We start from the raw sequence: 9,940 nt of genomic DNA, 5'->3' as shown, positions 1-9,940 counted from the left end.
TAAATGTTAATGTTTTAACTTTAATTAATTCACTCATGAATTCATTTAGATATTTGCCTTATAGTTATTTACCAGCATTACTATGTATTTATTATCATAGCAGTAACTAATTATTCCTTCAGCACTGTGGAAATCAATACGCCAAAATGGCCTCAAGTGGGCATACTGAACGGCTGGTTGATCGGATGCACCGATCGGATCGGATCGGTGAATTTACCTTTTGATCTAAACCACCGATTATCGCCGATCACGCTTTGATCGGCCCGATCCGATCCATTGCCGATTGATCGGTAACATCTCTACCTAGGATCATTGACTGCTTTAACCAGTGAAAAATAGCAGATATACAAGCGCGCTGCGAGCTTGTAGATCTGCTATTTTTGAAAAAGTCGTGAAAATGTGTGCAAATCTTTGAATATATGTATTTCCAAAGCGAACGTTTGTAACTCAAATTTTGCTTCTGGGTGGTCCCTGGAGCTAGATATTTTGAAATGGGGGTCCGTGGCCAAATAAATATCATTTTGGGGGTCCTTCACATGAAAAGGTTTGAGCACCACTCTGACATAGTAGTCTCTCAAGAACAGACTAACTGAGCTCCAGTTAAGTGAAAAGGACCTTTTCTTTGACGATGGCTGGCCAGATTGCTGACATAGAAACATAGTTTTTTTCCAAAAATCTTAGAAGGATTCAAAAGACACTTATAGAATCGGGTCAAAATTCTAATTTTCACGATTTTTCAAAAATAGCAGATCTACAAGCTCGCACTGCTATTTTTTTATATTTAAAGCATAAAATATTGCGTCATAGTGTGTTCAGGCCTAAATGGGTAAAAAATGTAACCAAATTGTTCATTCATTGTTACCTTTGCAGCTCCTTCAGACGACAAAAGTGTGTTTGCATAGAATACATTTGATAACATAAAGTAAAAAGGCAAATGTCCAATTGAATTTTATTTAATAAAAGGAAAGAAATATAAAAAGTGAGACATCTAAAACAGGTCTCTGTTGCCTTGTGGTTAATATAATCTTTTGGGAAGGGTTCAAAAGACAAAGTTGTGTAGAAAAAAAGAAAGAGAAAGATATAAGACCAAAACAATGTCACACAATAAAATTGTATTTGACAGACAGTGATGAACACGACACAAAAGCTAGAATGTATAATAAAATCTGCTGTAAATAACTAACAAGAGAATAGTTTGGCGAGAAGACGGCAATCAGTCACATCAAAAGGTCCAGATTGTCATATTCAATAAATATTAGGCGTAAGAAAAAACTAAACAAAAAGCACTTTTGTTTTGCATTCTGAGACTGCTCAGTGCAGCGTCAATGTAGTGTAAAAAATATGGCATATCAACACCAGAGAGGAAAATACTGAAGTAAATTAACTATAAGTTTAGTATTGAACCAGTATGTTCATCAGCAACAAGATAATGAATCACTAATTAATTAATACAATCATGTGGCATCTTGATATCTTTATTCAACTTTAACGTGATCATATTAAGACAGATATTGTTTTCTGTTAACCATTACCATCTGAGTACCGGTGTAATTATATCTGGATGAGAATTAGACAAATAGATAGAAACCTAACCAATATAAAGATTTAGGGTTCGACACGAACAAGGTGAGATATTTGACTTGATAACTAAGTAAATATAAACTGCTGAGTGATCCTAATTTCACTAGGCAACAATACCAGAATAAAGAGTATTCAGCTCACATGAATCTTGGATCAAACAGATGGGGGTTTCACCACATGAATCATAGGCATAGCGTGCCTTTTCTGGGCATGTCATAATATGCAAACATTCATCAAAAACAGCAGATCTACAAGTTACAACGTCTTATGCTGCGATGACTTGTGAGCATGTAGATCTGGTATTTTCTGTGAAATTATTTGGTGTAGAGGGAAAAAAGGAGGGGAAAGTATAGACCACTGCTGGACATTGGTCAAATAAGTATATAGGGTTTAAGATTAAGAAGTAAAGGCAGATGTAACGGTGATGTCAGGCAAGTTACATTTATAGTTTTAAGTTAAAGTATATTAAAATAGTTTTCAAAACATCATTAAAAGTTGTTATTCATATTCAGCTATGGTGCCGTAGATGTGGGCAAAGAGTATCTCTTGAACACTCTGCTGATGCAAAATGAAATGAAGCAAATAATATCTACAAGCTTTCTTTTTGTAAACATGCAAACAAGAACGGCAGGCATCTCCGACACCTAGTACCGTTTATCACTGCCAGTGCCGCAGAGATACGATGTGTCCACGTAAAGGGGCATGAAACTGTAGGCCGATTTTGTAGTTTGATTTCCTGTACAGGTTAAAAACTACAGAATGATGAAAAACATGGCAACGCAGCGCAGCTAATGCTAATGCTAATTTAGATTGTTGTATTTAGGTGGCAATCAGTGACACATTATATAACACCCCCAATCCCCCATAACTGATTAGACTGCAGCTGTGTTAAAGCAGCCTGCGATTTGATAGTTTTTAACTTGAACTCATTGCAGATGGATTGAGTACAAAGGACCACAATGAAAACAAGCCCCATGGGGCTTTTTGTGTTTTAACACAACCTTTGACTGTACTACCTGTACAGTTAACAAACATGCTAATAAAGTACTCAATCAAACTGGAAAACAAACTACAAAACCAGCTAAGGGTTTCATCCCCTTTAGAAGTGACCGAATAATATATTTCAGATTTAGGTCAATATTTGACCAAATGAACATGATCAGTCTAATTGCAATCCTGCCCGTTCCCAAAACAGGACCGACAAGCAAGTCGGCCAATGCCAGGGTTGATGGATTGACACAGGTTATGTTTGATGGGTAATAGCACATAGATACTGAGGAAAGCCATCAATAACATATATTTGACCACCAGACATGGATGGATGGATGGATGGATGGAGGGGGAGTGGGCAGTTGGTTGTTTGAGGAGGTATGTTGATAATGGTGGTCACACTTGATTCCCGGATACCGGCACAGTAAAATACTTAGTGTTAGTTTATCCATTTAGATTTGTGACATTTAGACATTGGCAGAATTTAACACTACGGATTTGACAGTGTGCAGGATAAGCAGACAGTAGCTGGGAAGGATGGGTCCAGAGAAGGCTGAGTGGGAGCCAGTCAGAGGAGGCCGCCATCTTCTCCCTCCATCCTTCACTCATCCGCCCTCATCTTCATCTGTGCTTGCATTTGTGTGATCATCTGTTGCATGCGCCTCAGCTACGGATTGGGAGGCAGACCACAGAATTATTATTAGAATTGAGTGCTGCAGTGATATATTACTTTTAGGTGGAACACCTGCCCATACAACCCTAAAATGTAGTGTTGTATGTTCATTAAGTATTTAATACTTAATGAACTTGCCCTGCTAATTTTGCACAACCAGCTATAGTCTCCCAAAGTTGATGGCTTGCATTGTCATCGGTTAAGTTGAATGCATCTTTTGTGCATTGGAATGTAAATTAAACATTTATACATTTATATATTTTAAACATTTATTTATATTTGAAATAATAAATGTTATGATTGTTTCTTTGACTAACAGTACTGTCTCTTTCTTTACAGAATATTGCCATCTTGTGGCTAAGAGAGGAATTTCAAGTGTGTCACACATTCCAAGTTTCTACACACCTATGCCACTGATGTCATTAATTTCCACAAAAAAAAAAAAACGCTCAGTGTAATCAGGACAAATGCAGTGAAGTGTGACGCCCATGACTATGGCGAACAATGAAACAGTTTTTAAAGAACTGGAAACTAAGCTGCCCTGGTATTCCAAGCTGCTTGTAGCAGCAGGAATGCAGGTTGACTGTGAGAAAAGATCACAGAACTATAACGGCATATGTATTGCGACAAATCGATAGCTCAATCATGTCCAACCTTCCACCCACCTAAATAAAAAACATACATAGATGCCATGTATAAGGAAACAGATCACCCAAGCCCATCCCAGCTGCTAGGTTTTTGTCCTCAACTCCTTACTGAGGTCATTCCCACCATCTAACTAGGCCATCGAAACAGGACGTTGACGTCACACCCTGTCCTGGCATCTGTGTTTACCAACAGCACTGATTACACTCCACCCTGTTGCTGCTTTACATTGCCTGGACACAAACAGGCCAATCAAGAGCAACCAGGGAATGGGGGTGGACTATTTCAGGCATGCAGGCACCATGACTCAGGAGGATGTAAACAATGTGCAAAAAAAAGAAAAGGAGGTGAACAGGTGAAAATGACTCCAACTTCAAACATGTCTTTTCCTTGATGAATAGAGACTCACCAAAGAATGATCTAAGGAAATGAGATACAAACTAGGGCCTGTAAAAGACTCCATGTGCAAGGTTATTCTGTTTGTACAGATGCATGTGTACGTTCCTGAAAACCTATTTGTTTACCAATGCATTTCCTTAGACTTTAGTACCCTTGCCTTGCACATTTGCTTGTCTCAAATATGTTACTCTCTATATACTGTATGTATATGTGTATGTGTATGTATACGTTTAAGTATGTTTTGGTTTCATTGTATCTGTGAATTTTAATTGACTGTTGTTGAATTGTTTGTGTGTTCTCACCTCAGCCTCTTTCTGTAGCAGAATCTGGTCCTTGTCGACCACATCTTCCTCCACAGCCCTGTGGGGACGAAAACACATCAGAACCTCACTGGTTGAAACAAAGCAGATGAATAGCCAACTGGCAAACCTCCAGTGAAAACTTTCTCACCTGCCAGCCCTCTTGAGTCTCTCCGAGCGGAAGTTCTCATAGTGCAGGTCCTGAGTTACCTCCTGTAGGTCCTGCATGTGGGTCCTGCAAACAAAAAGGAAAGAAAAGATGCGATACTATTTTTGCACTCTAGGAGGCAGTAGAGCTTCTCCAAAAACGTATCCAGAGCTGGCCTGGACAGGAGGCTGAAACTACAACTAATCCAGTCAAAAAAAGTCTCATGGCGGACATAGTTCTAAACAACACAGACTCACACAAGCATGGTTCGTAGCTTGAGGAAATCATTGTGCTCTGGGTTCTCCACCTCAACCACGCCCCAGGGGTACAGACGGCCACGGATCTTCTTCCCCTTCACCTCTATCAGCTGGTTAGAGCCGATCACAGCAAATGGAATGCTGGCCTGGTCAGGGGGAGATAAAGCATCAGAGTCCCCGGGAGAGAGACAATGACAGCGGGTGGATAACGGAAAAACAGACAGGTTTCAGTCTATGTTTCCACAAAATGTCATCAATTAATAAAGAAGAAACAACAGACAATTATAAAAGGAATTATACCCTAACATTGTTGACAAATATAACCCCTAATTGCTCCAGATGAGCAGGTTTTCAGTGTGTGTGAATGGGTGAATATAATGCACAATCATTGTAAAGTGCCTTGGATAAAGGCACCATTTACCATACACATCACACAGGTTCAATAGTCATCCCCATTTGCTTAGTGGATCAACTAATAAGAATATTTCCACTATCTCACAAAGGAATTTTTCATATCATATATTAAAACACATCTACATTACAGGAGAATTTGATATATTCAGGATCAAATCCCATCTGAGAATTTCTCTCCTGCACCACCTCTCTTATGTCATCGCTCTCCGCTCCATCACAGTACAGGAAAAACTACTAGTGGACTGCCCATTCTCCTTAAGGTACAGCTGTGTTTAACCGATTATGCATCTCTCTCACCTTGAGGACTCTGGTCTGCTCTTTGAACTCTTCGTCCTCATCGGAGTCAGCATCAGGGAGTTGGTATATTCTGATCCCGTGCTCTGCGATCTCATCCAGGACCTAAGAGATGGAAACACAGGGTGAGCCAAAAGGAGTCACGGACCTGACCTGACCTTACCTCCTGAGTCCTGACACCTCACACTGTTCAGGGCCAAAACACTACTGGTCAAGATGCACATCTCATCCTGAGTGGGAATATGCATTTAGAACAGGGTTTGACAACCAGCGCGTCTGGAACCAATACTCTGACTACAATCGAGGAAAGGGGGACAGTGTTTGAGTATATGAGTTTTATGTTCTAAAAAGGTTATGGTGATGTATTTTAGCAAAACCAGTGAAGAAATACTACTAAGTGCTTCAGACTAAAGGTTAGCTTGACTCCCTGTTCATATTGATAGTGTCTGTTTGAGCTGGATGAAGGCTTTTCATGTAGAACATCAAAACATCTTGTCTTCTGAAAGTTAGGATTCCTCTCTTTCCGTGCTCCGTAAAATAAGTATTGTTTACTTCGATAATTGATTCAGCTAAGTATTGATAGCATAACCTGGGGCAAATCTCGATGGAACTTCCATCTAATTACATACTTAGTCCTGAAAACAGACTGATTCCATACACTTTTGAGCTGCATAAAGGTACTGCAGCTCTGACCCTAAAAGAAAGCGAAATCCTAAGGGGATATTACCTAGACTAACAGGGCGGAACTGTTTCTGCAGAAGTCATACATTTAATTAAAGTGCCCCATTGGGGGAGACATGAAAGAGGGGTTCACGCAGAGAGGCAAGGCAGGTGAAAATAACAAGTCTCTCTGTGTGTGTGTGTGTGTGTGTGTGTGTGTGTGTGTGTGTGTGTGTGTGTGTGTGTGTGTGTGTGTAAACGCTTATTTCTATACGTCCTACTCCTATAAAGGATGTATAAGGAAATGTATCACCCCTTCTTCCAGTAGGCCACCGGTGAAGAAACAACCTGAAACAAAGGCGCTTTCTTTCCCGGTATACAGGGGACAGATGTGAATATTTATTATTCCAAACATCAAAGGTACATTCTTTCTTTGTTTTCTGTGAGAGCACAATTTTCAAATTCAGACAATGTAGCCTTATGTAACCGAGCCAAAATATGTCAAGCGTTGTTTTCCTGACATTTTTTGGGGACTTTCATGTCATCTATAAAGGACAGTGGTGAGTCAGCCAGGAGCCTGGGAAGTGAGAGCAGGTTTTCCTATAGAGTGGGCCACAGTTTGCGCCTTGTTATGGCTGCCGCTTGTTTTCTCAGCGAGCCACCGAGCGTACACTGTGTGTGAGATAGTGTGTGTGGAGAGAGTAGGGTATTGTTGCGGGGCAGATCTAAAAACAAACAGACTTTGCAGGACTCAAGAGCAAGAGCGTAACACAGGACCGGACCTGCTGTCCGTTTTGCTAAAGTGCGTGCACGTACATTGACACACACAGTACACACACTCAACAAAGAGGCAAAGACACACACACACACACACACACACACACACACACACACACACACACACACACACACACACACACACACACACACACACACACACACACACACACACACACACACACACACACACACACACACACACACACACACATTTTACTGACCCTTCCAACATAGGGAGTGGATAAACATCACTAGAGAATTTGGGGAAACATGGGAAAATAAACACGTTTTTCACACAATGGACTGAAGAAAGAACACAACAAAAGCAGCTTTTAAACACACAAAGATTCAGGAACAAACTGGAAGAAAACTTAAGCAACCAGTGCAGCAAATTACCACCACAAACACGTTTGCGTCAAGGCTAGGATTGTCTAACGCAATGTCAGTACAATGTGTGTGTGTGTGTGTGTGTGTGTGTGTGTGTGTGTGTGTGTGTGTGTGTGTTAACCAATGCAATCCACCATTAAAACATCCAGAAACGACATCTGGTCATGGCACGAGCAAGCAGGCCGTTTTCTGCCATCATGCTTTTCCAGACATCGCTAAAGCCAAAAGCTGCTAATGTCTATTTGCCTGGATTACCGTGGACTCTAACGTGTGTTTACTACAGCCTGCCACCTATAATCACGACCTCTCAAGAGATGATCAGATGTCAGAATCATTGCCTTCTCCAAATCCCACTTGTCTCCTGCTGATTATGTGTAAATAACGTCGGCCCTGATTGTGCTGCTCCGCAAGTCTCTCTTTCTTCTCCTTGTACTTGTGTATTTTAGTTGGCACGAAGATGTTGGCAGAGGGAGCCATTTTGATTTTATGACCATCCTGTTGGACTGTAATACCCCCCCACACCCCTCTCTCCTCTCTCTCTCTTTCTGCGCTGTTATGGTTGGCTGCCCAGGTCTGCTTAGTGATATCAGAGTCTAAGCCAAACAATGCCATCCAGGACTCAGTCTCACTATTAATTAGAATAGGAAGCCAAAGATGTATTGTCTTCGCCTTCTGGCCTACGTGGTCAAAAATGATGCATTGTTTGTGGAACTTTTTCACTCACGTTTAACAGTAACGATAAGTATGGGAGTGGACGGAGTCCGATGTTGTCCAGTTAAAATAAGCGGGCAAATAGGACAAAGCGCCGCTGAATCATTCTTGACACATATTTCCACATTGTGTGGACATATTCTTCAGACTGGCTCTGTGACCATACCAGACAAATGGCAGTGATGGTGGCCCAAATATAGCATACCTGCATGTCTATACATAGCTATAATTGCACAGGGAAAAGACATGGGAGACATTGCTAAGCACTTTTGCGGGAAATTACACAGTAGGGTCTTCACCAAACCTTGCGACCGCAACGAAGCCGGGTGTAAACCCATCATTACAGGGGATCAGACGTATCAACACGTCAACCTCGTAGCGTGGAATAATATTTTCAGGTTTGCTCAATCTCTTACAAGAAAAGCCACAAAAATATCACTACAGCTAAAAAAAAAGAAAGAAAACACCCGCAAAGTGATGAGAATTCCACCCCAGATAAACACCTTCTGAAGCAAACAAATAGCTGACAAACAATCAGTACAGGGCAAACAAATGAAAGACAGGATTACACCAGCCACATAGTAATCTATGTGTGCAATAATATGCTCGCGTGCGCACACACACACACACTTTTTGCAGTGCCCGTTCAGGTGTCAATGTGACACAGCGGAGCCTTCCTCTGGTCTCTTCTGGTCAGGCACGGCTTGCACACGTAAAACTATGATTCTACCAGGGAACAATACTTGGAAGTGGAAATATGTACCAGAGCCCTCAGAGGAAATCTGATTGAGAGGAAGACATGGTTCTCACTCTTTTTAACCACATTAACCCTGGCGTCCTTATTTGGGGATTTTTTTATCTTTCATCTTGTTATAATAGCAGATCTACAGATCACGAGAGCTGGTACATCGGCATTTTTCGTTATTTGTCATAGAATATGATAAAGTATATAGGGCTTAAGTGGATAGAGATCACCAGGATATTGGACCTTCACACATATCGATATCACAATATCAAGTAATTAGCATGTGTTCATATTGATAATACATAGACAAAATTGTCTGCACGTCTCAAGCCTATATTCAGGCCAGGTGCTGGACATCAAGGTATCAGACAATGGAAAGAGAGGAACGTCCGCACACTGTTTATATGCTCCAAAAACTCACTTTTATTTTAGGCAACTGCAGTGCAGGCATTCCTCTCCTTCCATATTGATAATACTGCATTGTATCATAAACTAACAACTGTCTGCTCTACACAAAATTACCTAAAGTACATTTTTGCAGTTGAATAATCAGTTTAGTGATGTGCTATTGATGACTGTGTTTCCATAATATCAAATTAAAAGTTATGTTTTCTGCTGATGTGGGTTCAGATAGTTTGTGATGAGCATTTTTATCATTTACTTCTTTATTACCTTTGTCATTTTATCGTATAAATCGCACAGATGAATTGAATAACCACAAAAATAATCAACAGATTCATTCAATATGTGGGAATCCTAAAAGAAGAGCCGGGGCTTGGCATGCCGTGGAACGAGCACCGCATTGAAAATGATCTTTGAGGATTTTTAAAATCTTTTATGCAGTGTCATATTAGCTGCCTGCCAACTGCAACAGAATGGACCATGGGATTGGCATGACGATGCCTTGTGATTAGGGGTTAATATATTCGATTAGCTTCGGCGAGATCGCACAACAGC

At 40.7% G+C, this 9,940-nt stretch overlaps 1 protein-coding gene across 1 annotated transcript in view; it reads right to left on the bottom strand.

Annotated features, from left to right (window-relative positions):
- Positions 1-1,010: 1,010 nt before the first annotated feature.
- Positions 1,011-9,940, bottom strand: part of LOC308295187 (septin-2) — a 29,359-nt gene continuing 20,429 nt past the window's right edge. The window contains exons 8-12 of the mRNA XM_080738182.1: positions 5,704-5,805; positions 4,993-5,138; positions 4,739-4,822; positions 4,591-4,648; positions 1,011-3,238 (exon numbers count right to left, since the gene is read on the bottom strand). Of these exons, the coding sequence (XP_080594308.1) occupies positions 3,173-3,238; positions 4,591-4,648; positions 4,739-4,822; positions 4,993-5,138; positions 5,704-5,805 (456 nt within the window). The 3' untranslated portion in view covers positions 1,011-3,172. The remainder of the gene's footprint in view (positions 3,239-4,590; positions 4,649-4,738; positions 4,823-4,992; positions 5,139-5,703; positions 5,806-9,940) is intronic.

This window comes from Nannobrachium achirus, assembly GCF_963921795.1.
Source record: "Nannobrachium achirus genome assembly, chromosome: 12".
Classification (NCBI taxonomy): Eukaryota; Metazoa; Chordata; class Actinopteri; order Myctophiformes; family Myctophidae; genus Nannobrachium; species Nannobrachium achirus.
Note: the sequence above shows the minus strand (reverse complement) of the source record. Positions and strands in the feature narration are given on the sequence as shown.